General features: G+C 54.6%; 1 protein-coding gene across 4 annotated transcripts in view; it reads left to right on the top strand.

The window, feature by feature from the left end:
• The window catches only part of RABEP1 (rabaptin, RAB GTPase binding effector protein 1), a 102,634-nt gene extending 75,775 nt beyond the window's left edge, over positions 1 to 26,859 (top strand). For all 4 annotated transcript variants that reach the window (XM_047832215.1, XM_047832214.1, XM_047832216.1 and 1 more), the window contains 12 exons: positions 2,660 to 2,838; positions 4,686 to 4,817; positions 8,910 to 9,383; positions 10,525 to 10,629; positions 11,709 to 11,825; positions 17,054 to 17,152; positions 20,273 to 20,413; positions 23,374 to 23,563; positions 24,029 to 24,084; positions 24,278 to 24,376; positions 25,076 to 25,192; positions 25,964 to 26,859. In XM_047832215.1, coding sequence (XP_047688171.1) covers positions 2,660 to 2,838; positions 4,686 to 4,817; positions 8,910 to 9,383; positions 10,525 to 10,629; positions 11,709 to 11,825; positions 17,054 to 17,152; positions 20,273 to 20,413; positions 23,374 to 23,563; positions 24,029 to 24,084; positions 24,278 to 24,376; positions 25,076 to 25,192; positions 25,964 to 26,065 — 1,811 coding nt within the window. In that variant the 3' untranslated portion in view covers positions 26,066 to 26,859. The remainder of the gene's footprint in view (positions 1 to 2,659; positions 2,839 to 4,685; positions 4,818 to 8,909; positions 9,384 to 10,524; positions 10,630 to 11,708; positions 11,826 to 17,053; positions 17,153 to 20,272; positions 20,414 to 23,373; positions 23,564 to 24,028; positions 24,085 to 24,277; positions 24,377 to 25,075; positions 25,193 to 25,963) is intronic.
• The last annotated feature ends 687 nt before the right edge of the window (positions 26,860 to 27,546 follow it).

Genomic DNA, 27,546 nt, shown 5'->3' with positions numbered 1-27,546 from the left:
GTGTGGGCAGAGACAGGAGGGCCGGGAATTTCTGCTTAAACTGCTTTTGCCCCCAGACCCAACTTGATGGAGGTAGTTCTACCAAAGGGAAAGTGGGGCCGGAGGGCAGGTCGAGGACCGAGGAGCGTCTCCGTTTGTGAGGAGTGGTTTTGATTTCACGAGGCTGCTAGCGGGGTTCTGCGGAAATTGACTCTCTTTTCCCCGGCCTGGGGGAGAAGCCTTATCTTTTCCCCATTAAAATAAAGATCCACTTTTGTCTTTAATTCTGCTAGCGAGTCTTAATTGCTGGGGTTCTTAACCTTTGTTGTGTCACGAACTTCTCTTGGCGGTCTCGTGAGACCCTCTTAGGATCATGTTTTTAGTCCCTAGAATAGTAAATGCAGAAGAAACGACTTACTATAAAATGGTGATCAAAATATAAATGACTGCAGACTTAAGATACAGGAACGAGGGTGCTGTTTTATTAAGGCACTAAATAAAAAGTAACTACTTTTGAAGCGCTGAGCTCAGTGATCTTTTAAGATCTGCAGCTGCTGTACAGAGATGTCACATCCGCGGCTTGTGCCGGTGACCGTCATGAGTATTGTCATACTTACTGTGGTTGCTTGCCCACATTTTATAATTAAAGGAAATGATACATTTCAGTTAGGAGTTAGTGCAAATGAAGATCAAGCTTTTTTCCTCACCTAAATGCATGGACCCCCTGAAATCTCGTCCACGTTGAGGGCGATACGAGTAACATATTTTAGCGGGCAAGGGTAGGGCTGTGGGGTCAGAGTCCCACAGTGGGCACTTTTAAGTGTTTCAACTGCCGTGGGAAATACAGCTCTTCCACCAGTAATTTAGGTTTGTGAATGAGTCCGTTCTTTCCCCCGGGAGTGGAAAGCTGAAATTATAAAGGCCTACGGAATTTAATCTCACAAAATGTTATGAAAATGACCCAAAGCTTGAGTGAGTCTCTGGCTTTCTGGAAGCATGTTTCATATGTGCTGCTGCTGTCGAAAAGACATGCAAACTCTGAAAATGTCCAAAAGAAGTAGGGATTTCCATTTAAACGGTGTGCCCGGCCCTTAATCCCCTTGACACATCTGGAAAAGGATCTGAGAAGTCTCATTAAAAGTAAGGGGACCATTTCCGTTCTGGAACACTCACACCAAAAATCGTAGGTCAGTGAAAGGAAGGCCGGTAACGGTCGAGCGGCTGTGTAACCTGCAGCCTGACTTGGGGACAGTAGCCATGCCACCGAGTTACCGCTGTGGCCGGTCACGGGTGCTGGGCTTGGGGGTGGCAGTGCCACTGGTGAGCTTTTTAAGAGAAGTTGTAAAGAGAGGTGGGTGTTGGTCAGGTGGCCAGACATGGACTTGTTGTCCCAGGCCATTTGCATGTGGTGTGACAAGGCGAAGGAGGAGCTCCGGCCAAGTTAGGACGTGAGGGCAGCGGGGCAAGACGTGATGGGAGAGGCTGACGTGCTGACGTGACCTGGGTCGTGGACGCCTTCTGCCCAGGGACTTGGATTCTGGCCTGTGGGCAGGAGCGAGCTTCTTTCAAATGTTTTTCTTAAATGACAGCTTTATGGAGACCTAATTCACATGCCATGGTGTTGGCTCTTTTAAAGTCTGTTCTCACAGAGGTGTGGTGTGAGCCGTTACCGCTAATTCCACGACATTCTCACCACTTCGGAAGGGAATTCCGTGCTCGTTCCCAGCCGCTCGCCGTGTCCTCCTCCGCCCCAGCTCCCGGCAGCCGCCGGTCTGCTCTCTGTCCCTGCAGATTTGCCTGTCCTGGACTTCTGTCTGAGCGGCACTGGACAGTATGGGGCCTCGTGCTTGGCCTCTCTGTTGGGCTTTAGACTGCGAGTGGTAACATAAGTTGTGCGGTTCAGAAAGTTCAGTTTGCCAGCAGTCCGGAGGGCAGGCCGGGAAGCGTACCGGTCGAGCCGTGAGGGCTGGTCCGAGGCGGGTGGCGGAGGCTGGCCGTCACCTGGCACAGTCACAGAGGGCCGTGTTGGGGCGAGACGGGAAAGCGGTACGAGTGTTCTCTCGGGTTTGTGGCTTGAGTGACGGCGATGCCACCGCTCGTTCGTCGGAGCAAGACGGCCGAGCGCCGAGTGCCGGCAGGCCAGCCGTTACACGGGACCCGTGACTGATCCTGGGCGGTCAGGGCCGGCCCGGGCTCAGGGCGGGTCTCTGGGTGACGGGTGTATCAGCGTGTGTGTAAGGACGCTGGGGAGTGGTTATTGTGCCTTCGGCTTCCGGAGCAGCCGTTCCCACGGCGCGTTCCCGAGCACGCGTGTGCGGTGAGTGGTGTGGGAAGGGACGTCCGGTCACGTGAACTTGGGAGCTCCTCTGAGAGAACACGCGCTGCAGAGGCTGAGCTCCAAGTCCTGCAGGGAAGGAACCTTCAAAGATTCATTTAACCAGGGTTTCTAGCGCTTCCTGAGCACAGGGGCCCCTCGTCCACGCCGCCATTACGGGGGGCTCGGGGCGGGTCTGCTCTGGGAGAGGCGGGACAGCTGCCGTGTGTCCCGCGGCCGGTCAGCCCTGGGTCCTCATCCCGACCCCGGTGGGACAGGCCAGCGGCCAGACCCGGTCTGGCGGCCCCGTGCCGCGGGCATGGTCTGCTGTTCAAGTTCGGTGTCTTGGTTGGGGGTCCCCGACAGTGTGCCGGCTCCTGGAACAAGAGCGACAGGAACACAACCAGTTGAAGCACACGTGGCAGAGAGCCAACGACCAGTTTCTGGAATCCCAGCGCCTGCTGATGAGGGACATGCAGCGCATGGAGGTCGTGCTCACGTCGGAGCAGCTCCGGCGGGTGGAGGCGCTGCGGAGGAGAGACCAGGTGAGCGGCACCCCCGCCCCCCACCCCACGACCGCGGAGTCGGAGCAGCTCCGGCGGGCGGAGGGGCGTGGGTCTGCGGCTTTGGAAATGGCCGCGTCTGGGGTACAGAGCCCATGTAGCCACCACCGTCTTCGGAACGGTGCGTACTTCTGAGAAGAGCCTTCTGCGCGGCTCTGTCCGGGGCTCCCAGGGCTCCCGGACTAGGTTTGTCCGGGCCGCGTCTCCGTGACATGGCCCTGGCGGCCGCACCGGAAGGGACCGCGTGGGGAGGGAGGTGCGGACCGGCCTGAAAAGGCCGGAGCCCGGCAGGCCGCGCGCCCGAGAGCCTCTTTTCTCCTTACCTTTAAAACCTGTTGAGCCGACACGAGCGGTACACAGATACATCTCCTGCCAAAGAGATTGGTGGCAAAGGCAAAGCGATAAAGTCCGCCGGTCACCTCCCTTCGGGGACGACCGCGTATCATCCGCAGACGTCGCCTGGGAGGCCGCCTCCCGGGCGCTGCCGTGTTTTAGGGCGTCTTCGGGTTGGCTCGTGTCACGCGGGCCTGTAGCAGAGGCACTCCACGGCCTCCTCTCCTCATCACGTGGCGGGGCACCTGTTCCCGCAGGCAGCCGTCGGCCTCGCTAAGCGCCGCGCCACCCCCCTCCCTGCTCTCTCCACGCGGGTCCCGTCGTCTTTGTTTCTTTTCCATTTCCGGTAGCAGTGCAGCTGGTGCCCCGTAGTACGTTGCGCGTGGGTGCAAATACCTCCCCGGGGAAGCCGCGTGGAAGCTTTCTAGGCATCGTGAGCCGCTTTCCAGTGACCTTGTGTGACTTGGGTTGGGTTTTGGTTTTCAGATGTTCCGTCCTTAAAATGTCTTTTGTTTTAATTCTGACTCATCCTTCTTTTGTGCAGACACAGCCACCCTGAGGATTTAGATTCTAAAGTACAGATCTAACCATGCCCTCCTGCTGTCCGTTAAGACCGTCTAAATGCCGGAACCGGTCACTTAAGGCCTTTAACCAACATTTACGGAGGGTTTTCCATATGTCAGCGTCGTGCTAAGGTTTTACATGTAAAGCCGCGTGCGGTATGGGTATCAGAACACACACCAGAACTCTCTGGATGAGGTGGGGGCTGATGGCAGATCTCTAACTCCCTGCCCCGGTCTTCGCCTCTCATTTCCCGAGCTGTGTCTTCTCGGCCCCGGAGATTGTTCGACACTGCCCCGTCCGCCTGCCTTCCCGGGACCCTCGCTTGCCGCTCTCACGCGGTCGGCAGGCTCTTGTCACTGCCGCTTCCAGACCCGGCTGACCTGCTTCTGGGCCCGGTTCTAGCTCCTACCGATGAGATTGTCCTTTTGTGCCGCAGAACCTCATCCGTCCTTGTCTGTGTTGTGATTGTCCCTCCCATGAGGCCGTTTGGGGCACTGAGGTAGCCTGTTCATGTTTGTCGAGCGCACTGTCACATCAGTTTCAAGCCTTCCTGTGTGTTCCAAGTAAATTTGTACGTGTTTCTGATGGCTGCGTCCTGCCCTCGCGGTCTCTCTCATCACCCGGAGAATTGTTCATGTAAGTCTTCTCTCTTGAAGAGGAGGGGGCGGTTTGTTTCGTGTTTCTTTCACGTGCACGCTCTTCTTGGAACCTGTGTCCTGGTTTGTCTTCGTGACGGGCTTTCCTTCTTTGTGCCTCTAGTATTACAACATTTCGTTCTGACCAGATATCCTTAGATGCGATCCCAAGACAGGCCTCAGTGTCCAGTTTCCTCGTAAGGCTTTGCTCTTTGTCTTCAGTGGCTGAAGAACCGTATGAATCGTTAGGTGTGGACCGCCTGGGTAACACATGTATGCATTTTCTGTGACTTTCAGGAGGAAGATGAACAACAGAGATTGAACAAGAGGAAGGACCATAAAAAAGCAGAGGTCGAGGAGGAGGTGAAGGCGCCAGTGGTGTGCGCGTTAGCGCAGGAGGAATCTGCAGCCCAGCTGTCAAACGAGGAGGTACAGTGAGTCTGCCCTCGGGGTCGCTGCGCACGTGGTATGACCACGTGTCGCTTCTCCTGCGTCGGGCGCGTCCTTCACGGGGAGGACGTAGGCAGCTCCTCGCGTGGCATTCGACAAGACGGCAGTGTTTATGTCTGTTTTAGACCCTAGGCGGTGCTCCTGGAGACGCGTGGTGGCTTCTGTCACCATCTGCGAAGTCATCAGACGTTCTCTTTCCCCGTGGTTCCCAAATTAAAACCGTAGGAGAAAACTTTTACATGATAAAACTGTAAAATCTTTTCTGATGTGAATATTAAATGTTGCTAATACTTGGAGCTTTCTGTTTAGAAGAGAGCGTGTGAAGTGTTCAAACACTGAACTCCCTACAGCACGTCCCCCCGTGTTAGCAGATCTGAGGTCTCTGGCTGGGGCATCAGGTGGAGCCCCAAGGTGGACAGAGGCGTTCCCGTGGCCCCGGGGCCGTGCTCACACGCGCAGACACACCCCTCCCCCTCAGCGGTCACCTCCGCAGGTGGCCAGTCCGCGGCCTGTCCACCCGCTGCCCCCCGCGTGCCCCGGCAGATCCTGCGCGGGTGCCACAGCGCCCGGTCATCCGCGCGGTTGTGGCCACACTCGCTGTCCCATTGTGCTGCCCTGTGCGCCGCGGGCTCCCTCTCCTGGGGTGCTGCCTGGCTCCCACCTCTCTCTGGGCGCCGGGTCCTCTCGGCCATCTCCCGTGTCAGCAGGGGACAGGCTCTTGTTCCCGCCCAGGGTAAAAGTGAAGCCCCTGGCTGGCCACGGAAGGGCCTACACAGCTGGGCGACCCCACGCCGTGTCCATGCCCACAACCCTTGTTCATGCTGCCCCCCGCCCCTCCTTTCTGGCCTGTGACACAGGGTGACAGAGAGGGTCCGGTGCCGTGGGCACGGGGACTGTGCTTCTGGATCGTGTGCGGATTCGTGTTGGCTGTGTGTCATCTGCGTCCTCGTGGCTTCTATCTCCGTGTTTATGGATTGCTCATTTTTTTAAGGGAAAACACCCTAACGGACGCTGAGAAGCAGGACGTCATTGCTGTGTCACTCACTGTCTTCATTGTGGGGTGCACACACGGAACCAAGCAGCCTGATTCTGCCAAGCGCCTTTCAACAGTCTGCTTCCCAGGAGAAGGGCTGTTTCCGGGTCCTGCCGAGTATCATGTGGTATCCGTGTGCAGGAACGTTTGAAGAACGTCAGACTTCCCAGAAAATATCTGAGCAGGAAAACAGGAAAGGGAGATTTATTTGTTGTCGTTTACCATGAGGCCTTTCAAAAGTCTTTTGATTGTGTCCCTTTTGGTCTGTAGTATGTGTTGTGCTCAGCACTATTTCCTGGCTCTTCAGCACCTTCGGCTCTCGGGGCTGGCGTTTTGCGGTTGGAATGCCGAGTGCACCCGCCTTGTGTCCTGACGGTTCATGCTCAGCTGAGGACGTGAAGTTAGTCGGTGCTGCTTTGAAGGACCTCGATTTCTAGCTGAAGACAATTGGAGTTTGTGGGACCTCCTGTGTTTAGCCTCAGGATTAGAGTGTCCCTTTCTCACTACGAAAGTAGCGTGTGTTCGGTGCGGAAAACTTGCAAAGTGCAGGCAGGTCCTCTGAAACAAAAAGAGCCGGTGGGTGACCCTCCTGCCCAGAGAGAGTCCCCACTGGCGTTTTGGTGTGTACCTCTTCTTTCTTTCTCTTCATTTCCAAAGTTAACATATATGTGTTTCTATCTTTGCTTTTTATTTATTTATTTATTTATTTTTTTTAAATATATTTTTTTCAATGTTTATTTATTTTTGGGACAGAGAGAGACAGAGCATGAATGGGGGAGGGGCAGAGAGAGAGGGAGACACAGAATCAGAAACAGGCTCCAGGCTCCGAGCCATCAGCCCAGAGCCTGACGCGGGGCTTGAACTCACGGACCGCGAGATCGTGACCTAGCTGAAGTCGGACGCTTAACCGACTGCGCCACCCAGGCGCCCCCTATCTTTGCTTTTTAAACGTAGCCCATGTTGCAACTGGACGTGATGTTCTGTGTAAATTGCTTTTCACTGAAATCCATCGTAAAGGTTTCAGCGGATAGCATGCTGCAAACGTTTGCCCACAACCGGTATTTAACGGCCGACACTATTTTGGTGTGCAAATATTCCATAATTTCTTACGGCCGTACTCGTGGATTTGTGCCCAGGTTTAAAGGTCAGTGCCATTGAAAGAGAAATTTATGTCACGGTCTCTAGGGACCGTGTGACACGCACACCGGGTAGAGCCACCCAAGATGCATCCGAGTCAGTCGTGAGGCAGCAGGAGCAGGTTGTGGGGAGGGGTCCTGGGTCGCAGCCGCTTCTGACACTCCTGGAGGGAAGGCAAGGCCAGCTGGCGTGCACGGTGTGGCGGGCCTTGGGGTGGCGTCTGTCCTCAGTTCGGGTACCTGGCCCCGTGCTGCTTCAGGGTGAGGGGAGCACGGGCTAACTGTAGTGAGGCAAGCGTGAAAAGGGTAGGGACAGGCGGCTGGACACGGGGCTGGTCGGGTGTATGTGAGAGGTGTGTTCATGGGTGAGTTTTTATTGATTGGAGGCACTAGGTAGCTTGGAGGGGCGGTCTGTGCCTGGCCAGCAAGGTCCTCACGTGGCAAAACATCATAAAATACAGAGAATCAGAAAGAGGATTGCGAGACTAACAGCCACATTGGTGTTCTGTCTTTGACTCGTCTGGGAGCTTTGATCGTTGTAAGTGATACCATATTGCCGTTATATGGAACTCTTCCCTGGGCAAAAATCATCACGGACTTACTGATGCCTTCGGGGAGAGAACTGCCGAATTTAAGGTCGAAAGCATTTTTAGCGGCGCCTGGGAGGCTCAGTTAAGCGCCTGACTTTGGCTCAGGTCATGATCTCACGGTTTGTGGGTTTGAGCCCCGTGTTGGGCTCTGTGTTGACAGCACCCCACTCTTTGCACTCTGTTTCAAAATAAATAAGCAAACTTAAAATCATTAAACAATATGAAGTAGACAGGATGTTATGTTAAAATAAAGACTAGTCCTTTAAATTGAATACACTGAATTTCAAGAAAAACCTACGACTTTTTTCTCGCTTTCTGATTTTCCCGGTAACTGTGTGGTTGCGTCTGGAAGCACTGTGTGCATTTCTTACCTGGGAATGGGCTGCACCAGGCGGTTTTTAATTGAGATGAAATCCACGCATCGTAAAATTAGCCATTACAAGCGCGCGATTCAGTGGCATTTAAGTACATACACAGCGTTGTGCAACCAGCATCTCAGTCTGGTCTCGAAATGTAAACAAACAAAAAAACGTTTTCATCCCCGCAGAGGAGACCCCACATCCACTAAGGAGCCACTGCCCGGTTTCCTTCCCCTCAGCCTTTGGCAACCACTGATTTGTTTTCCAGCCTTTGTGGACTCACCTGTCCCAGGTGTTTCACGTGGATGGGATCACACAGCGTGGTACCTTTTGCGTCTCGTTCCTTTCACAAGTGCGCCCCATCTGATGTGTTGATTACATCTTCCGGCACACGACATTCTCCTCATTTACCTTCTACTTAGGCTACTCCTTCCTCTGTCCGTCCCCCAAGTGGACAGGTTTGGTGTTCCTCCTAGGGGTTCTGATTTGCTGTGGACGCTCTATCATTATATGGTGGTCACTCTCCGGCCTCTAAAGACTACGTCCGTCCATTGGGTGGGTATCTCCGTGTGGATATGCAGCAGGCACCTCCCACTCAGCACACCTGACCCTGAACTTCAAGGAGCCCTTCCCTGACCCCTTCCGTCTGGGCCGAAGCCCCTCCTTGAGGCCCCAGAACATCCAGTACAGGTCTCTGGCCTGTAATTTTATTATCGAGGGCATTCTAATAGCCTGCTGGCTTGTTAGTTTTTTGCACGAAACTGTGAACACGTCGAGGTGAGGGTTGCAGTTGTACCGCGTGCCTGGTTTAGTGCCCAGCACGTACCAGACACTCCGTAAATGTTTAGAGCGCGTGGAGGAGCGTGCTAACGGTCGTCCTACGTAACGTGTACGGTAGCTTTTCTGAGTCTAGAGAGTCGTCTAACTGGGCGCTGTGCGTTCTCCCATCTCAGGATCAGGAGCGCCTGGATAGCACCCGCGGCTCCGTGCACTCCTTAGATGCAGACCTGCTGTTGCCGTCTGGAGACCCATTCAGTAAATCGGACAGCGACACGTTTAAAGACGGCCTCAGGAGAGCACAGTCCACGGACAGCCTGGGGCCTTCGGGCTCGCTGCAATCCAAAGCTTTGGGCTACAACTACAAGGCAAAGTCTGCTGGAAACCTGGACGAGTCGGATTTTGGGCCGTTGGTGGGAGCGGATTCGGTGTCTGAGAACTTCGACACCGCCTCCCTGGGGTCGCTGCAGATGCCAAGTGGGTTTATGTTAACCAAAGACCAGGAGAGAGCAATCAAGGCCATGACACCAGAGCAGGAAGAGACCGCGTCCCTCCTCTCCAGCGTCACCCAGGGTGTGGAGAGTGCATACGTGTCCCCCAGCGGCTACCGCTTAGTCAGCGAGACAGAGTGGAATCTCCTGCAGAAGGAGGTGAGCTGCTCTCTGACTTTTCCCCTCTTGTCCGCTTGGAGGGCTCCCGGGTAGCTCTGGGATTTGGTGTTCACTCGAGAGGCACCCCTGGGGTCGCCGTGCACACGCGTCCTCGGCCTGTTATGCTGCGCTCCCGCTGCTCCCGGTGACCGTGGCAGAGCAGGGGCCTCTAGTCACGCAGAGCGTGACCCCCCCCTCCGCCTGGTGTCCCGCCTGAAGCCGGGGCACGGCCGAGTTTACGCTGGCGCAGCCCGGATGTGGTTCGCTTGGCAGACTCCTGCTCACTCCCTGGACGTGCAAAGCACACATGCTGTTGGCACTTGGTGCTGCGGGTGGGCTGGAGGAGGGGGTGGGAAACACTGGACGGGTTAACTTGCCTCCCGCGAGCGTTGGCGAATGTAGACGTACGACTGGGAGCCGGAAGTGTCCGTGCGCACTCGCACGTGGCCTCGGAGGTGACGGAGCTGTCCTCGCCGTCCCCACCGTCCCACGCCCTGCCTGCTCGAACCTTGGGTAGTGATGACGTTGTCTCCGGTCTGCAGGTGAGGGTTGGTCTCAGGCCACAAGAAACGCTTGGGTTTCTCCTCCGAGCAGGGAGACGTGGGTCAGAGGCCAGGTGTTGTGACTTCTAGTGCTTTCTTTCCCCGGGGCCACGTCCCTGTGAGCAGCTGTGGATCCATGAGTGGGATCGCTGACTAGCCTGACAGAAACTGCTCCCCACGGCCTCGTGTGGAACACGCGCTAGAGAGGGCGCTCCGGGTGGTTCGCGTTGGGGCTGCCTCCGTGTGGTAGTGGTGGGGGGGAGGGGGTGCTGGTTGCTCCCCGCACCCCTCCCCCCCGCCCTTGGTCGGCAGCACCCACCTAGGCTGTGACCATCCCGGCCTGGCACCTCTTGCCTTGCGTTTTTCTCAGACGAGGTGTTTTGCAGCCCTTGGCCACCCGGTTATAAGGTGGGTCCCTCGGTCTCCGATCATACTCGAATTGGGGACCCTGTATCGTAGCTTCTTGCTGCAAGTCTCTGCAGAAGCCACCTCCCCCGTGTCGTTCTCGGAGTGACACGGGTCAGGCTGTGCACGTGTTCACGTACACGACGTAGGAGCACCTCGTTCTGCCTGGTGAGACGTCGTTCTGGTGCCTTCAGGTACATAACGCTGGAAACAAACTCGGCAGGCGCTGTGACATGTGTTCCAATTACGAGACACAGCTGCAAGGGATTCAGACTCAGGAGGCCGAGACCCGAGACCAGGTGGGTGTGCTCGGCCGGGTGGGCGGCTGGGGTTGGCACCAGGGGCGCCCATCTGCTCCCTGAAGTGCATCCGCGTCACACGCGCGGCGGCCCGGTGCGTGCAGCGTCACTTGTGTTTCCGGTGAGCGCACACTGGAGCCCAGCCGGCCCAGCTCGCCCGGCACCACGTGGGGGGCTCGGCCCCCGGGTAGCAGGAGCAGGAGCGCCGTGGGGCACGCGCTCCCGGCGTGGTCGCCGACAGGACGTGCTTCCCGACGTGGTGGGAGAGGGGCGCATCCTCATCGCTTACCGCCTACTCCTTGTCAGAAACGTGTGCATCCGTTGAGATTAGTTTATGGGGTCACAGACATTGAGATTTGGTCGACGGGGTGTGCAGAGATTGACGAGCGCCTGTCTGGGTGTCTGATCGCGACTCGTCAGCAGCATTCAGGAAACGTAGGACCTCAGGACAGCAGGCTTGTCAGAGTCCGTAGGATCAAGAGGAGTTCTTCTGGCATCATCCAGTCCCTTCGGTGGGCATTGTGCTGACGCTTTGTCCGTGCAGGTCCCTCGCCGGTCCGGGGTACTTGGGTCCCGGTGGGCACGGCAGAATGGTCAGCTCACAGGTGGGGTGGCGTGGGGCTGGAGGCAAAGGGAAGGATGCTGGTGAAGGGAGGCCAGGATGAGGTCCTGGAGGGGCAGGGTAGGGGTGGAGGCATTTGAATTGTACCCTGAAGACTTTGGGCCGAGGTTGGAAATTCCAAGTAGGGAAATAACGTGTTTTGACTTTAGTGTAGACGATTCATAGTGGAAGTGCGGACTGCAGACGGGAAGGCAGAGGATGGGCCAGGGTGAGGGGGCGGGGCCCTGGCCCGAAGGACTCAGGGCGAGATCACCACGTGCAGAGTGGCTGGTTAGCCGTACCGCACCCTGCGGTCATCACGTGAGGTCATTCGTTCTGAATTGGCAAATCTGTGCCGTTTCTCAGGGAGAAAAAGGAGATTGAGATTTTTAAAACGTTTGGAATTAGGGCTTTTTTTTTTTTATGTTGATGAACGAATTCCGGTACTTTCTTCTAATTGGCACTGAAAATCGCGCAGGTGAAGAAACTGCAGGTGATGCTGAGGCAAGCCAACGACCAGCTGGAGAAGACGATGAGGGACCGGCAGGAGCTGGAGGAGTCGCTGAAGCGGAGCGCCGAAGACAGCAGCCAGCAGGTGCGCGCGCTCGCCGCGGAGGACACTCGTGTGTCATCTAGGCCTCGAGACCCGGCGGTTCTCGTCCCCAGATAGCGAAGATCTCTTACTGACCTTTTTCTGCTGCTGATTTACAGATTTCTTTTAAAAAAGCATTCATCTATATCTATAGATGGGCAATAACTGGTTAGTGAATGTCGTCAGGCTCGGGTTCTCCTTTCCCCTTTGATTTTTACTAGTTTTTTCCTGCTGCACAAAACACCTTTCTGACAGGAGCGATCCCAGTTATGCTCTGACTGTTGAAAAGTGTGCAAATGGAAAGCTCTCAGACATACACAGATCTAGCAGACTTACCGGAACTAACCTCTGTGTGAGCACTGCCAAGATCGCGTAATGGAACCCGAGCCAGGGCTCCGGGACCCCCCCCCCCCCGCCCCTCGCCAGAGGGGACAACCCTTGTCCTGACTTCGACGTCATCGGATCGGTGGTGTGTGTTCTTGTCCCCGTCCCTCCTCGTGCGTCCTGAGAGTCTGGCCCGGTGCCTGTGGCCACGCTGTGTTCTCCTTGAGCCTTTGTGCCCGTGCGTCAGTCTGTCCGTCCTGACGGGCGCTGGGCCGGTTTCCGGCTCTGGGGAATTAGGAGTAATTGTTCTCTGAAAGGTCTGTGTCGGGCCGGTGGCCTGTGCTCCTGCTGTGTAGATGCCAGGAGTGGGCAGCCTGGGTCAGTGTCCAAACTGTGTTCAACTCCAGTAGGTGATGATGCCAGCTTTCCACAGCTTGTAGCAGCGCGTGGGAGTGATTCCTGGGGCCCAGTGACTTCGTTTTGTTGTTTTAATTGTAGCCATTTGGGTGGGTGGGTGGTGCACTGGGGCTCAGTTCTGATGACTGCTGTGGGTACTTAGCGTTTCTGGTGTTTATCGGCCATGGGGCGTCAGTGTGTGTGTGATTCCTTCTCAAGCCTTATGCTGATTTTTCTCTTGTGTCGTCTATTTTGGTTTTATTTATTTTTGGTTATTTTTCTGATTTGTTAGACATTCTTTACGTAACCTTACTAGAGCCTCTTGGTGATATGTGGGACAAATGTCTTCTCATCAGTGCTTTATGTTTTCGGTATTTTAGTGGTGTCTTTTTGAACAGAAGTTCTTAACTTTCGTGTAGTCAAATTTATTGATCTTTTGTTTTTAAAGTTTATTTATTTTGAGAGAGAGCACGAATAGTGGTGGGGCAGAGAGAGAGGGACAGAGAATCCCAAACAGACTCTGCACTGTCAGCAGAGAGCCCGATGGGGGGCTCAGACCTACAAACCGTGAAATCATGACCTGAGCCAAAATCAAGAGTTGGATGCCCAACCGACTGAGCCACTCAGAGACACCCCATTGGTCCTTTATGATTGCTGATGTTTGTTCTGTGTGTTGTTTTGTTTTTTAAGAATGTCTTCTTGTCCTGGGATCATAAGGACGTTTCATATATATTCGGTATGTAGTCACGTTTCTATCTAAAAATCCATCCAGAACTGACTTTTATGTATATACTATAGGTGAGGTAAAGATTTAATTTTTCCACATGGATAGCCAGTTCCTGTACATTTAGTGAGAAGATCAGCTTTTTCCTGCTGCTCTGCGAGGTCACCTTTGTCACTCGTCAAGTGAGTATGTGTGTGGGGTCAGGGTTAGGACTCTCTTCCATTGGTGCCAATCTCCGTGCTGTGATTGATAGTAAATTTTTCACTTGCTGCTTTTTAAAGTTTTTATTTCCCTGCTGAGAACTATGTTTTCATTCATTTCAAAGCATTTACTTTTGCCTCACGCAGCACAGTTACAATACCCGCGTCACAGCCTTTGATGACTCCCCCGCGCCGTCATGGGGTCGGCGTGTGTGTGTGTTCCTTCTCCCTGGAGAATGGGGCCCGTTTTCCTGATTCTCTCGATGCCAGGTGCTCCTAGATTGTATCCTGGGAGCTGTGGATATTGTGTGTGCGACTCCGGGTTCTGTTCATCTGATTAAGTTCAGTTAGCAGGTTGTGACTTGCCCCCTGTGAGTGGTGCTTTAACACCAGCTTGGTTTTTAACGTCTTTGCAAAGCCTTCGGACGTGTTCATTTGTGTAGCGCAGGGGCGGGTGTGGGACCTGTGCGGGGACCCTTTCTCTCACCCTCCTCCCTGAGAACGCGCCCTTGTTGTTGAGCTTGCGGGGACCCTGCGCTGGTGCTGTGGTCGGTGGAGTCTTGTCCGCTGAGCTGCTCTGCTGCTGAGAAGTAGCCGCCCCCCTGCCCTGTGAGCAGTAAATTCCATCCTGGTGCTTCTTCCCGCTTGGACTTCCTTTTCTAAACCTTCTGCTTCTGCTCAGTGTTCAGCATCCTTGGGTCCCTGCCCTTTGTATTTATCCAGAGTCTTTAGTCATCATCAGGGTAGAGAAAGGCCGCGGTGGGTTTAGTCCATCTTGGAAGTTTCCAGTCTCTCGTATTTTTGTTCATTAGATGGATTTTTACGTTTCCACCTTCAAGAAGGGTACTTGGCTGGCTGTGAAATTCCGAGCGCTCACGCTGTTTTCTTCTAGCGCTTTGAAGTTCCTGTTCATTGCTTCTGGCTTCCGTGTTTCTGACGAGAAGTCGGCTGTCAGTCTTACTATTGCTTCTTTGAGGGTATAATGTCATTTTTTTCCCCTGGCTATTTTAAGGATGTTCTTTTTGGCTTTTGTTTTAGCAGTTTTACTGTGCTGTACCTATGTGTATTTTTTTCATATTTCTCCTGCTTTTGGGGTTCACAGGGTTTCTTGGATTCCTGAATTGATGTCTTACATCATAAGCCATTATGAATCTTTTAAAACCTTGCTTTTATTGAGCTAGACATAAAGTATAGAAACCTCAAGCGTAAAATTGGATGAATTTTAACATGTGAAAAAACGTAACCAGGGTGATCATCGCCTGGAGCAAGATGCAGAACTTTCTAGTACACTCATGCGCTTTCCAAATAAACACCTGGCCTGCCTGCACTTAGAGGCAGGCGGTATTCTGACTCCCGACACTGTTTGTAGTGCTTGTTCTTGAACTTCATATCAATGGAATCCTGTCGTGCGGAACCTTTCACATCTGGTCGTTGATTGACGATTCTTTGAAACTCCTGCGTGTTGCTCTGTGTATCAGTAGTTGGATATCGGTGTCCGATCCATTCTGCAGTTGAGGGATACGTGGATTGTATTTAGTTTCTGGCTGTTGTGAACGAATACGTTTTCTAATGTTTCTGTGTGTCTTTGGTGGGTGTGTGGCCTCGTTTCTCTGGAGGGTATCTAGGAGTGAAGTTACAGGGAAATTATTTTTTGCTCTCCTGGTCATTTTTCCATTGGCCATATTTCTTTAAAGGTTTATATATGTGAGACCTTCATGTTTTAATCTATATGGCTTTTTAAGCCTCTTCTGTGTTTTCCGTCTCTTGTCTTTGTTTATTTTCTTCAGATCTGTCTTACAGTTCACTAATTTTCTCTTCAGATGGGTCTAATCTGTTAAATTCATCCACTGAATTTTTAATTTAATTGATTTTTTTTTCCACTTAGTCATTTTCCATTGTTTCCAGTTCTCTGGAAATTCTAAATTCTGTCTTTTAAATCTCTGAACAAGTCAAATATAGTTTATTTAAAAGTCTGTCTCCAATAATCCACACATCTGGATTCATTTTAGGTGTTTCTGCTACCTGTTTTGGGTTTTTTTTGTTTCTTTTTGTTCTTGTCCTTTCTTTGTGCATTTTTCTTGTGTGCTTGACGCTGTATGTGAATATGATGGAATAACATAAAGCCGTTTTCCTGATGAGAGGCAAGGAACTGGTGGTGCTAACAATCCTGGGCCACCCGAACCAGACATAGAAATTGACGTTTTCTGAACTTGTGAAGGTTGGGTTACTTTAAATTCTTCCCTTACCCTAGGATGCAGCCTTCTGGGGACCCAGTCCAAAGTGCAGTGTGCTTACCAGGGTCCCTTTGCATCGTGGGTTCTGCACTCTTCTCTGTTGTCACTCTGTCGTGGGGTGCTCAGCTTCCCGTGTCCCCTGTTTCTCTTGGGACTGGCACGTGCTTCTAGAGAGGACTGTTCCAGATGCTGCTTTGCTCCACCCTCCCTCCGGGGGTCCTGATTCTGGTCCTCGGCTCTGTGATTCCTTTTGTTTTGTTCTCTGGTGCCTTTGGGTAGATACCTTTCATATTTTTGTCTGGTTTTCTTAATTCTCAATAGGAGGTTTGGTTCACATGACCCAATCTGCCACTACTGGCAGCAGAATTCTGGCAATAATAATTCTGTAAACACCTAAACACGGGAGCCTGGGTGGCTAAGTCGGTTAAGTGTCCCACTCTTGATTTCAAGTCATGATCTCACAGTTCGTGGGTTCCAGCCCCGCGTTGGGCTCTGAACTGACATCGCGGGCCTGTTGGATTCTCTTTCTCCCTGTCTCTGCCCCCCCCCCCCCACCGCTCTGTCTCAAAAGAAATCAATACGTTAAAAAAATAAACGTCTAAACAAATTTATTTTGATTATTATGTATGAGTCACCAACTTTCACATGAACATTCTCAGGGAGTTTAGGGGCTCCTGGGTGGCTCAGTTGGTTAAGCATCTGACTTTGGCTCAGGCCATGATCTCATGGTTCATGGGTTCGAGCTCCGCGTCAGGCCCTGTGCTGACAGTGCAGAGCCTGGAGTCTGCTCTGGATTGTGTCTCCTCCTTTCTCTCTGTTCCTCCCCAGCTCGTGCTCTGTGTGTGTGTGTCTCTCTCTCAAAAATAAATAGACATTAGAGTTCAGAGTTTGGTAATGTTACTCATGTGTTTCTCACTTTTAAGTAAATCATCTTCGAAGATTAAAGCTAGTTCAGAGAAGATTCATTTAAGCTTTATGCTGCTTTTTTTTGTGTGGACAGTTTCAAAATTTTTATTGAGTTTTTTTTTTGTTTTGTTTTTTTTTTGTTTTTTTTTTAAGGCTCCTTTAAGAGTAAAGTAGGTAGCATGTATTAGCATCTGTGTTTGGAGGTCCTTGTTGTGCTGTCTGTCCATGTACGGTGGGTGCGGCCCCGGGAGCTGTTGGTGCCCCTGTGTGATGGGAAGGTCTGAGGCGCGGAAGGTGTACGCGCCTCTGGGGCATAGAGATGAGAGTGGGTTACGATAATTGAATAAAGCGTCAGTTCTGGGCAGCAGACGAGCAGGGGTGGGACGGTAAGTTTCAGAATAACCAGGTTCCTGACTATTTTCTGTGTGTGCATTTTTTTCTTTTAAGATCTCTGCGCTTGTCCAAAGAGCCCAAGCGTCTGAGCTCTTGCTTGAGGACTTACAGCAGGGGTTTTCCCAGGCAAAAAGGGATGTTCAGGAACAGATGGTAAGTCAGTGTTTCAATAAACGTTAACTATGTGAAATATATTCCTTTTTGTTTTGTCTTGAAATCCTCTCTGCTACTTTACCTTCCTGGCCAGGTGGTTACACTGTTCCGTTGTCCGGGGCCTAAGTGACATCTGTACCAGACAAGGTCATGTGAAGGTGCAGCTGTTTTGCAGACCTGCCTTTGTGACCAAAACATATTCTTACCTTTAACTTGCTTTACTTTTCTGCTTTCGGAAACCTCAACAGAGTAAACTTTGGACTAACCTTTAATTGTGGGTTCCAAGTACATGCTGAATATCGAAATCTCCCAAAGCCCAACAGATGGAGTCTTTGAACAGTCCTGCACTTTTCCTCAACAGCTCGTTTATTTAAAGCAGTCCGATTCATTTCACAGGTATCCTGACGGCATGGAGAAGCTTCCAGAAGGCCGTCTGCCCTGAGGGGGTTGGGAGCAGAGAGCTTCTTGACGAAGGGCTGGCTGGGACCCCTGCAGAGTAGCCCCCCAGATTTGGGCCTTGCCTCTCCCCAGACTGGTTCCGTGTGCTGGGTTCGTGCTTTTCCTGAGTCGGAGCCTGCGTCTGAGGGCCCTTCGTAGATGATGGCAGGGCCGGGGCTGCTGGGTGATCCCACGGAGCTGCCTCCTGACGGGGAAGAGACGCCTCCGGCCGCATGGAGATGCTGTTTCTGATCGGCATTGGGTCAGCAGCCGAGTGGCCTTTGAGGCGATCCCCGAATTCTGGCCCTGGTCTCGTGAGGAGCTGTCCTTCTAGTCACTGACGAGGGAGTGTAGGGTCTTTTCAGTGCTCAGAGAATTCGAGATCATAGTCGTTGCCTAGAAACCACTGGGGATGCCCACAAGTGTCATCCCATTAGCCTCCGTGCTCCTCTCTGTCCTCCCTCAACTCTTCCCCGCGTGCCCTCTAAGCCCCGGCTGCCTTCGCAAACACTTTTCAGTGGATTCCGCTTTAAGCGAGTGTGTTGTGGGTGACACTGGAGGAGTGTTGCATGAGGTTGAGGTCCCGGGAACCGTTTTCTGGAGGTTACCTTCGAAGGTTCTTGCACTGAGAGCAAGAAACTCAATTTCTGGTGCGCCTTCCGAGAAGCGCAGACACGGCAGGGGTTGGGATCTTGGCGTTTCCCCCTAACATCGCAAAAGATTTCAGCCTCGAGAGGTTTGCGGAATGACCACTCCGAAAACCTTCAGTTAGATTTACCAGTTAATATCTTGCCACGCTTTCACACGCGTGGCAGTGGTATGTCACTCTTTCGTCCACGCACGTACCTGTGTTTCCTGAGCCGCCGTAAGTAGGTGCTGCCGGGTGCGCCCACACACATCTTCTCAGCACAGAGAGGCGTGACCGTTGTCCCCAGAGTCCATGATGGTTTTCAGTGGTGGTTCCAGTTTCTTGCTTTGACTTTTTGATGGAGGAACCAGTCCAGGATGTCCTGTCAGTTTCCTCTCCTTTCATCTCGAGCAGTCACCACTTGTTTTTGGCTTTAATGGCGTCAACACTTTTGAAGGGTCCAGACCGGCTGCCTGGGAGAATCGCGTGTCTGATTGTTTCCGTGATTGGATTCAGGTTAGATTCTGGGCAAGAAGAGCCTGGAGATGAACTGATTCAGCGGGAGTTCAGGGCAGCGAGGCGCACATTCTGACAGGTGCCCCGTTATCGGTGATGTGAAGGTGACTGCTTGGTCGAGGTGGGGACGGAATTGTTGCAGGAGGACCGTTAACATGGCCACCAACTGCAAAATTATTAAGTGAAATCCAGGGTTTCTCTGTGGTTCTTTTGGCTCTTAGACTGTATCCCAGCTAGGGAGTTACAGTCTGAGTACTGTATTTAAAAGTTACTTAAATCAGCTCTATTGGTTTCTGTTTGTATTAACTTTGGGATTCACTTTTCCTTGAACACCCAGCACGGCTCACAAGGCAGAACCGTGCAAGCTTGCAAACACTCAGATTTCTTCTGTTTTCTAATCTTTTCACCCCGTTCCTGCCCCCTCCCATGTAGGATCATTTTAACTTACTTTTGGTTTATCCTTGTGTTTTTCTCGTTACAAAAGTAAGCAAATATATGCATTTGATTCTTTCCCTTCTTTCAAATGCCAGTGATTGGACGCCGGTATTTTGTTGTGAATGGGTGGGTAGGAAGGAGCGAGCCCGAAGCACGGCTGAGTCTGGTCTGAAGTCAGTGCAGGTAAAGCCTGCCAGGTTGTGCAAGACCTTGTCTGCCCGCCAGCAGCCTATGTGTCCTTGAGGACGCAGCAGCTGCCCTCTCTGGGCCATGCTCTTGCGCTCTCCGCCTCCCCCCGCCCTGCCTGTCCTTGCATCCCTGCTGCTCCCCGTCTCTTTGGCCGCACCTGCAGCTCGGCCGGGTCAGGGTCGGTTCTCCCTCCGCTGCACCGGGAGCTTCTCTGGGGCACAGTGTCGCTCTTGTGTCTCCGTGTCCCGGTGCGCAGCAAAATGCCCAGACGGAGAGGCAGCTGCTAATAAATGTTGGAGGAGTGAGTGTTCCACGTTTGTACGTCATGTAAGTTAAATGCCTCAGTATTAAAAATGAGCAGAAACCCAGCACTTTTGTAGGATTTTATCACATGCTCAAACAGAGTAACTTCACTGACGCAAGGCCTCCCTAAAGACCTGAAGGTGCGTCGCGGTCAGCACGCAGAGTAGCCGCCTGGCGTCCCTGCAGCCCCCACGCGGAGATCCCCGAGTGCTCTCTTCCAGGGTCTGGGCTCCCGGGGCCGTGCTCGTGACACGTGTGTGGTGGGGGAGGAAGGCGGGGCTCGGTCCCCGGGCTTGTGGCGAACACATGCCGGGGGAGACAGTCGTCCTGCGGCTCACGCTCGGTCTGGTTGAGGTCTGCCCAGCAGAGATGGCGGTGCTTGTCCAGTGCGGGGCCGGGGGCTCACCACTCGGAGCCTTCGGTGGGGACCGCGGAGCGCGAGCCCGGATGCTCCCTTCGCACCTCTGTCCTCGAATCCGCGTGAAGTCCGCACGGAGGCCCCGGGGCTGCCCTCCGCGCGCCTCCCCGGCCTCCACCCTGCACCCGCCGCTGTCCGCGCTGGTGGCGCCCGGCCGCGAGCACGGGGTTCACCTTCTCTGTCTCGGTGTCAGGCCGTGCTGACGCAGTCCCGGGAGCGGGTGTCCGAAGAGCTGGCGCGGCTGCAGAAGGACAACGACAGCCTGCAGGGGAAGCACAGCCTGCACGCGTCCCTGCAGCAGGCGGAGAACTTCATCCTCCCGGACACCGTCGAGGTACCTCGTCCCCCGCCGTGCGGACACAGGGCTCGTACGTCCGAAGCGGCCACCGCTTCTTTCAGCTTGTGCTTTTCTCTTAGCTTTTAAGGCTTTGCTCCCAAGTCCTCTCTACACCCCACGTGAGGCTCAAACCCACAACCCGAGATCGAGAGCCGCACGCTCCGCTGACTGAGCCGGCCGAGCGCCCCTACCAGTTCTTTTTAAAAACAGGCTTTACCGGGGCACCTGGGGCTCAGTCGGTTAAGCAGTGGACTCTGGATTTCACGTCAGGTCAGGATCTCTTAGTCCGTGGGTTCGAGCCCCACGCCGGGCTCTGTGCTGACAGCTGGAGCCTGCTTCGGATTCTGTGTCTCCCTCTCTCTCTGCCCCTCCCCCGCTTGTGCTCGGTCTCTCTCTCTCTCAGCGATAAGCAAACATTAAAAACATTTTTTTAACTATTAAAAACAGCCTTTACCAATATATAAATCACATGCGAAAGAAATCACCCGTTTAACGTGTACAGTTCAGCGGTTTTTCGGGTATTCGCAGATGTGACCACAGTCCATTTCAGAACGTGTTTATCCCCCCCCTTCATTCTCCCCGCCCCCTCCCCTCCTCCCCGCAGCCAGAAGCAACCGCTAACCTGTTGTGCTCCCAGGACTGTGACTTTTGTGTCTGGCTTCCACACGGGCACTCGCGCCAGGCTCACCCGCACTCCACATAGCGGGGGCCCGGGTGCCGTTCCCACTGGCCGCCGGAGGGCCGTTTGGTTTGTTTCTCCGCCTGGCTGCTGGCGGCGCTCCCACGCGCGGACGGCTACGGATAACGTTGCCGTGAACGTTCGTGTACACGTTTGGGCGTGGACGGACCTGTTTGTTTCTACTGGGACTGCGAGGCCACGGCAGTCGTGTGAGGATCTGTCACGTCCCCGCTGGCGCTTGTCGCTTTTACTCCAGTCGTGCCCGTGGGCACGAAGCGGCGTCCGCCGTGGTTCTGATTTGCGCTGCCCCTAACGGCCGGTGCCGAGCACCTCTCCTTGTGTTGCGCATTCGTCGGTCTTCCTTGGAGGAGTGTCTATTCAGGTCTTTCGCTTTTATTTTTCACGTTTGTTTTAAGTAGGCTCCACGCTGGTGGAGCCCGACGTAGGGCTTCAACTCACCACCCTGAAAGCGAGGCCTGAGCGGAGATCCAGACTCAGATGCTCACCCGACTGAGCCACCCGGGCGCCCCCTCTTTTGCTCGTTTTTAAGTTGGGTTGGCCGCTTTCTACTGCTGAGTGACGAGGGCTCAGTATATAGTCCAGATGCACGTCCCTTACCGGGTAAATGATCGGCAGACGTTTTCTCCCGTCCCGTGGACGCTCTCTTCCACTTCCTTGATGGTACACTTGGAAGCACAAAAGTTCTGATCTTTGAGAAAGCCCAGCCTGTCTGGCTTTTCTCCCGTCACTCGTGCTCTCAGCATCCCAAGAATCTGTAGCCGAATCGGTCTGTAAATTCCTTGTGCAGGACCAGATCATTTCTGTTTTATCTTTTTTAGAGAGAGCACACGCGCAGGTGCTGGAGTGGGGAGAGGGGCAGAGAATCCCAAGCAGGCTCTGTGCTGTCAGCGTGAGCCCCTGTGGGAACTTGATCTCACGAGCCCGGAGATCGTGACCTGAGCTGAAATCTAGACTCAGATGCTTAACTGAGCCGCCCAGGCGCCACTTTAAGAATTATTTAAAAACCAACTTCTGGTTTTCGTTTTTGTTTACTCACTGGGCGCCTTGCCGCCCTCGCCGCGTGCGCCCTGCCCTCCCGATCGTGTCTGCAGGTCGCCGGTGCTCGGGGGGGGGCACCCGCTCTCCTTTCTGAACTGGTGGCTGATCTCGGCCGAGAAAGCGCGGGGACCTGTCTGCTTGTGCTCTCGGCCACTTTTCACCTCTGCCGAGCTGTCCCTTTGGGCAGGGGATCCCTCTTCTCCAAGCTCTCCAGACTTGGAATTCCTCGATTTAGAACAACTTCCAAGAACGCTGCAAGGATGTAACCAGTCTAGCCTGTAAGCCGTGATTCTTCGAGCTGCCCCAGGGATCAATCTTAGGGACGTTTTGGTCATCGTTTTTTCCTTCCTCTTTTTACTGCTGGCATTTATTTTATGTACTTCTGGTGGGTAGCTTAAGATTAATCCCAGTGTTCACGTTAGCGTTAGGAAATACTTGAACTTTTTTACTTTTTTTTTTTTTTTTTTAAATTTTTTTTTTTTTCAACGTTTATTTATTTTTGGGACAGAGAGAGAGCATGAACGGGGGAGGGGCAGAGAGAGAGGGAGACACAGAATCAGAAACAGGCTCCAGGCTCTGAGCCATCAGCCCAGAGCCCGACGCGGGGCTCGAACTCACGGACCGCGAGATCGTGACCTGGCTGAAGTCGGACGCTTAACCGACTGCGCCACCCAGGCGCCCCTACTTGAACTTTTTTAAAGAAAAAAACGCAGTTTAGGGAAACAAGGCTTAAACTGAACTTACTCTGGAAGAACAGCTGGTCACCTTAGAAAGCCGCTCTTTGCCGTCCGTGCCCCTGGCCTAGCGTAGCGCTCGAGTGAGTACATGAGCCAGTTAACGCGCTCGGTCCGCCCCGATTCCACGCTGGCTTCCGAGTTTCCGCCTGGTCGGTCCTCACCCCCTGCCTCCCCTCAGATTCCCCCAGCTGGTTGTGGAAGCCCCCGGCTGTTCAGAGTGACCCCCACACTGTAAGTCAGGAATGGTTTTACTTTTCCAAAGCGTAGGAGACCGTTTGGAGGGAGAGCTGCCTGGTCCACGGGGCACGTTTTTGGCCCGAAGGGTCTTATCTACACTGTGCCGAAGGGGAGCACGCGGGCCCCCTGCCCCCAGGGAGCTGGCGCCGAGTCGCAGCGAGCGAACCGCGCGAAACCCCCGAGGTTCTGGTCGCGGGAGACGTGTGGCCGCCCCGCCAGCGCGGTAACGCGTGTCCCCGGTGCAGGCGCTGCGGGAACTGGCCCTCAGCTACCGCGAGAGCATCGTGCACGTGCGCACCGCGGCGGAGCACACGGAGGAGAAGCTCAAGGCCGAGATCCTGTTCCTGAAGGAGCAGATTCAGGCGGAGCAGTGTCTGAAGGAGAATCTGGAAGAGACTCTGCAGCTGGAGATAGAAAACTGCAAGGAAGAGCTAGGTGAAGGCGGGCTGCGGCGCGGGGGCACGGGTCGCGGGGACGGGGGCCCCAGGAAACGCAGAGGGCAAGTGCAGGAAGGAGCGTAGGAAGGGTTCTCACTTGCGACTCGTCCGGAGCGAATCCAGATTCAACTGGGCCTTAACGACAGAGGCCGCTCCCTCCCTCCAAGAGCCCCGTGTCAGGAGAGCCCCGCTGGGCCACCGCCCCCTCCTCCCGAGTTCGACGGGGACGTTTGGTGTCCACACGGTCCACGCCACGCTGTGTCCGCGTGGCCTCTGCCGGCGCTTGGGCTTGAGGCCGCTGCCGGCTGGTGGGGCTGTTGAAGGGCGTCGGCTCCCCGGGATCGGGGTCTGACCCCTTTCAGCTTGAGCCCCGGGGGACGGGGGACGGGGGACGGGGCGTAAGCGAAAACGTGAATGTGCAAAATAATCAGTGAGTGCTGGCGCTGCTCCCTTTCCCTTCCAGCCTCCGTTTCTAGCCTAAAAGCCGAACTAGAAAGAATAAGAGTGGAAAAAGGACAGGTGAGTGTCACGAATGTCACATTCACCCCATGGGCGGCCGGCGGGGGGGTGGTGGCACCCCCTGGCTGGACACAGGCGACAGACCAGAGTCGGGCCAGGTCCCGCTGCAAGGAGCGGCTGGGAGGCCCTCGGGGTGAGGGCCGCGGGGGCCCCGGGCGGGTCCTCAGCTCCCGGGTCTGTCTTTATGCCACAGCTGGAGTCGTCGCTGAGAGAGAAGTCTCGGCAGCTGGAGAGCGTGCAGGAGACGAAGAGCACGTTGGGAGAGCAGTTGAGGAAGGAGACGGCCGCGAAGGTGACACGGTCATTGATCATTTAGTGACAGTCGTGCCAGGCACAGGGAGTCACATCCTGCCTGTTTGGGGAGGAGCGCCGCAGCTCAGCACAGGGCCCCCGAGAGCCACCGAGGCTCCCCGCTTGCGGAAGGAGGACGAGATGCCCTTGCTGGGGTCGGGTCACGCCCGTGTCCCGGGCCCCGCCCGCAGCCGGAGGCCCTTCCGTCACCGCGTCCTTCCGCGTGCCCGACCTCCCCAGTGTCTGCCGCCCAAGGGGAGTCCAGATACAACCCCAGTGCGTGGGCTTGAGCGTGGGGCAGGATTCCTAGAAGGGTCCCCTGGAGCCGCGGGGTCACACCTCCGAGTGCACAGACTTCTGGGTGTGTTGATTGTCCTGGTTAATTCCGAAGTTTCTGTCCACGTTGCCGGGAAAGCTCCAGATCTTAGCAGCTGCTTTCCGCCTTTTGCTGATGAGTCGTGGTCCCCGGGCCACAAGGGGTGAGGGTGAGCGGCGGGACGGAGGGGGGGCTTGGCTTTCACTTCCGGCCATCTTAGGGCAACCGAGAGCAAGCTCGTAGGACGCCGCCGGCCGTGCCCGCGGAGGGAGCCTGACGGGCTGGTGGGGGACCCCACCCCTCCCCCGGGTCCCTGGCTGTCCCAGAGGACTGGGACCTGCGGCTCCTTGGCATTAATTCTCAGGCAAAACTCGTGTTTTGTAGGCGACTGTGGAACAGCTCCTGTTTGAGGAGAAGAACAAAGCTCAGAGGCTGCAGACGGAACTAGACGTCAGCGAGCAAGTACAGAGGGATTTTGTGAAGCTTTCTCAGACCCTGCAGGTGAGGCACGTGGGGACCCCCGGCAACCTGCCGGGCCCGGACTCGACGCCACCAGTAGCTAGCGGGGTAGAGGCGTGAGCAGACGCACAACCCCGCGGGCCGGACGCCCGGGTGGCACTGGCCACGAGGTCCGTCTCCCGGCAAAGCGCCCCGTCTTCGGTGTACCGCTGACACCCCTCCCGCCGGGCCCGTCCCTACGCTTGGTTTCTCTGTCCGAGAGCCTTTTACATGTTGTGTCCTCAGGTCCCTGAAGTACCGTGGCTCCTTGTCCCCAGTACCGCGTACCCCCTGGCGTGCACCCTGCGTTCCCTTCCCTAGGTCCCCTGACGGAAACCTACAGTGACAGTATATGGTTCCAAACCCTCGAAGCTGGGTTCTTGTGTTTTCTTATGACTCAGCTGTACAGTGTTGGGGTTCAGGGGTCCAGCCTCCTCCCCCTTCCCGTGGTCCTAGCACCTCACGGGGCCTGCTGGACACAGCTTTGGGGGGTTAGCCTTTTTTTAAACTTATCTTGAGAGAGCATGAGCAGGGGAGGGGCAGGGAGCGGGAGAATCCCAAGCTGGCTCCACACTGTCCTCACAGAGGCCGATGTGGGGCTCGAACCAACAAAGCTGTGAGATCGAGAGTCGGACACCTAACTGACGGAGCCCCCGGGGTGCCCCAGAGGGGGTTGTCTTTGGCATGTGCTCGTTCTTGCGGTGACCAGTCTCGGTGAGCCAACGGGCCAGGCCCGACAGGAGGCCACGCACTTGACTCACTGTCGCCCCCCAGGTGCAGCTGGAGCGAATCCGGCAAGCGGGCTCCCTGGAGAGGATCCGGGCGATTCTCAACGACACCAAGCTGACGGACATCAACCAGCTCCCGGAGACATGACACCCGCCGCAGGACGTGGCCCGCACCCTGGGCTTTTAACTCCTCTTTAGAGCAACATTAATTATTCTTTAACTCTTAACTGAAGAAGTCACAGAACAGGAGGACAGGAGCGAGGCTCACCCGTGGCGGGAGAAGGCCGTGGCACGGGAGCCGCGAGCAGGACTTCCCAACGGGGACGCGGACGGACGGGAACGGGACTCGGGCGTGACAGAGGAAGTGCTGCTGTAAGATGTCCCTGCCTTGAAAGCAACATCCCAGTCGCGTTTGGAATGACCTTTCCCGTTCCTCGATGCCGGAGAGAGCGCTTCCTTTTCCCGTCGCCCGGCGCTCACCAGTAACAGCCCCCAGCTAGCACACAGACGTGTTGTTTGCTGTATGAATATTTTATATTAAAATACGAAGGTTGAGAGCAGACCGTTGGCTAGTGACCGAATTTCCGAGCTCCGTGTGTCTCTCTCCTGCCATCTTCTCTCGCGTCGGAGGCCGCAGATGCTACTGAGGCTTGCCGAGTGCGCCCGACGGTGGCAGACGAGACCAGTTCAGGGGCTGGATTAACCGCGAGGACTTGAAAGCGAGGCTGGGCGCTCTCTGTGTCGGAAGCTGAGGTTAAAGGAAAAGCACAAGACACCGGAAGCACTTTCTCTGCCGCCCGGATGCATCTCGTGGGCCCGCAGGTACCAGGGTTAAGCTGAACTGGCACGTCTACTCTTGAAAACTGTTTTAGTTTAGTTACTGGATCAGTGGAAAAATAATAATAATAAAGCAAGCTATGTCTGACATCTAGTATAAACTTACCAATCTGCTGCCTTCTTTTCAACTCCCATCGGCGGGCCGGGTAGTCTGAGGCATCCAGTACAGACACGTGACTGGGTTGACAAGGTACCTAGTTTCTGTTTCCCTCTCTCAGTGTAGGTCCCGTGTGTGCCTGGGGGACCAGTCAGTGCGGCCGTTGGTGCCTGTGTCAGGTTCGGCTCCTTCCCTTTGTGGGGAAGGTGTCCTTGAGCAGGTGGGCTCCACATGGCCTCACGAGCGCTGCACCGAGTCCGCCGGCCCGGGCGCGGCGAGGCCAGTGGCAGGGGAGGTGTCCCGAGTCCGCCCGCAGATGGGAACCCGGCTCACGGGAGTGGGGTGGCGGGCTCTGGCTCACGGCCACCGTGGACTTTTCTAGTTTAGTGTGAACTGTCCTTGATTCACCAGCCCTAAGAATCGGGACGTCTGTCTACCACAGGCCAAGATGAGGACTACACGTCTGATCCCTGGGTCACTGCTGTTCTTATTGATAATTAGGAATTTTAATACTAATTATGGAAATAGTGCTATAGGCTTGCCATGCGTGAAACATTTTAATTGGTTTAAAATCCCTTCATACGAAGAAGTGCTGTTTGGTTTAAAGAACACCTATATCCTCCTTGAATTACACGGGGTTCTAGTTCCAAAATGCAATCGCTTTAAATTCTGCATCAAGTGTTAAGAGCAGCCCC

This window comes from Prionailurus viverrinus, chromosome E1 (assembly GCF_022837055.1).
Source record: "Prionailurus viverrinus isolate Anna chromosome E1, UM_Priviv_1.0, whole genome shotgun sequence".
NCBI classification, from domain to species: domain Eukaryota; kingdom Metazoa; phylum Chordata; class Mammalia; order Carnivora; family Felidae; genus Prionailurus; species Prionailurus viverrinus.
Note: the sequence above shows the minus strand (reverse complement) of the source record. Positions and strands in the feature narration are given on the sequence as shown.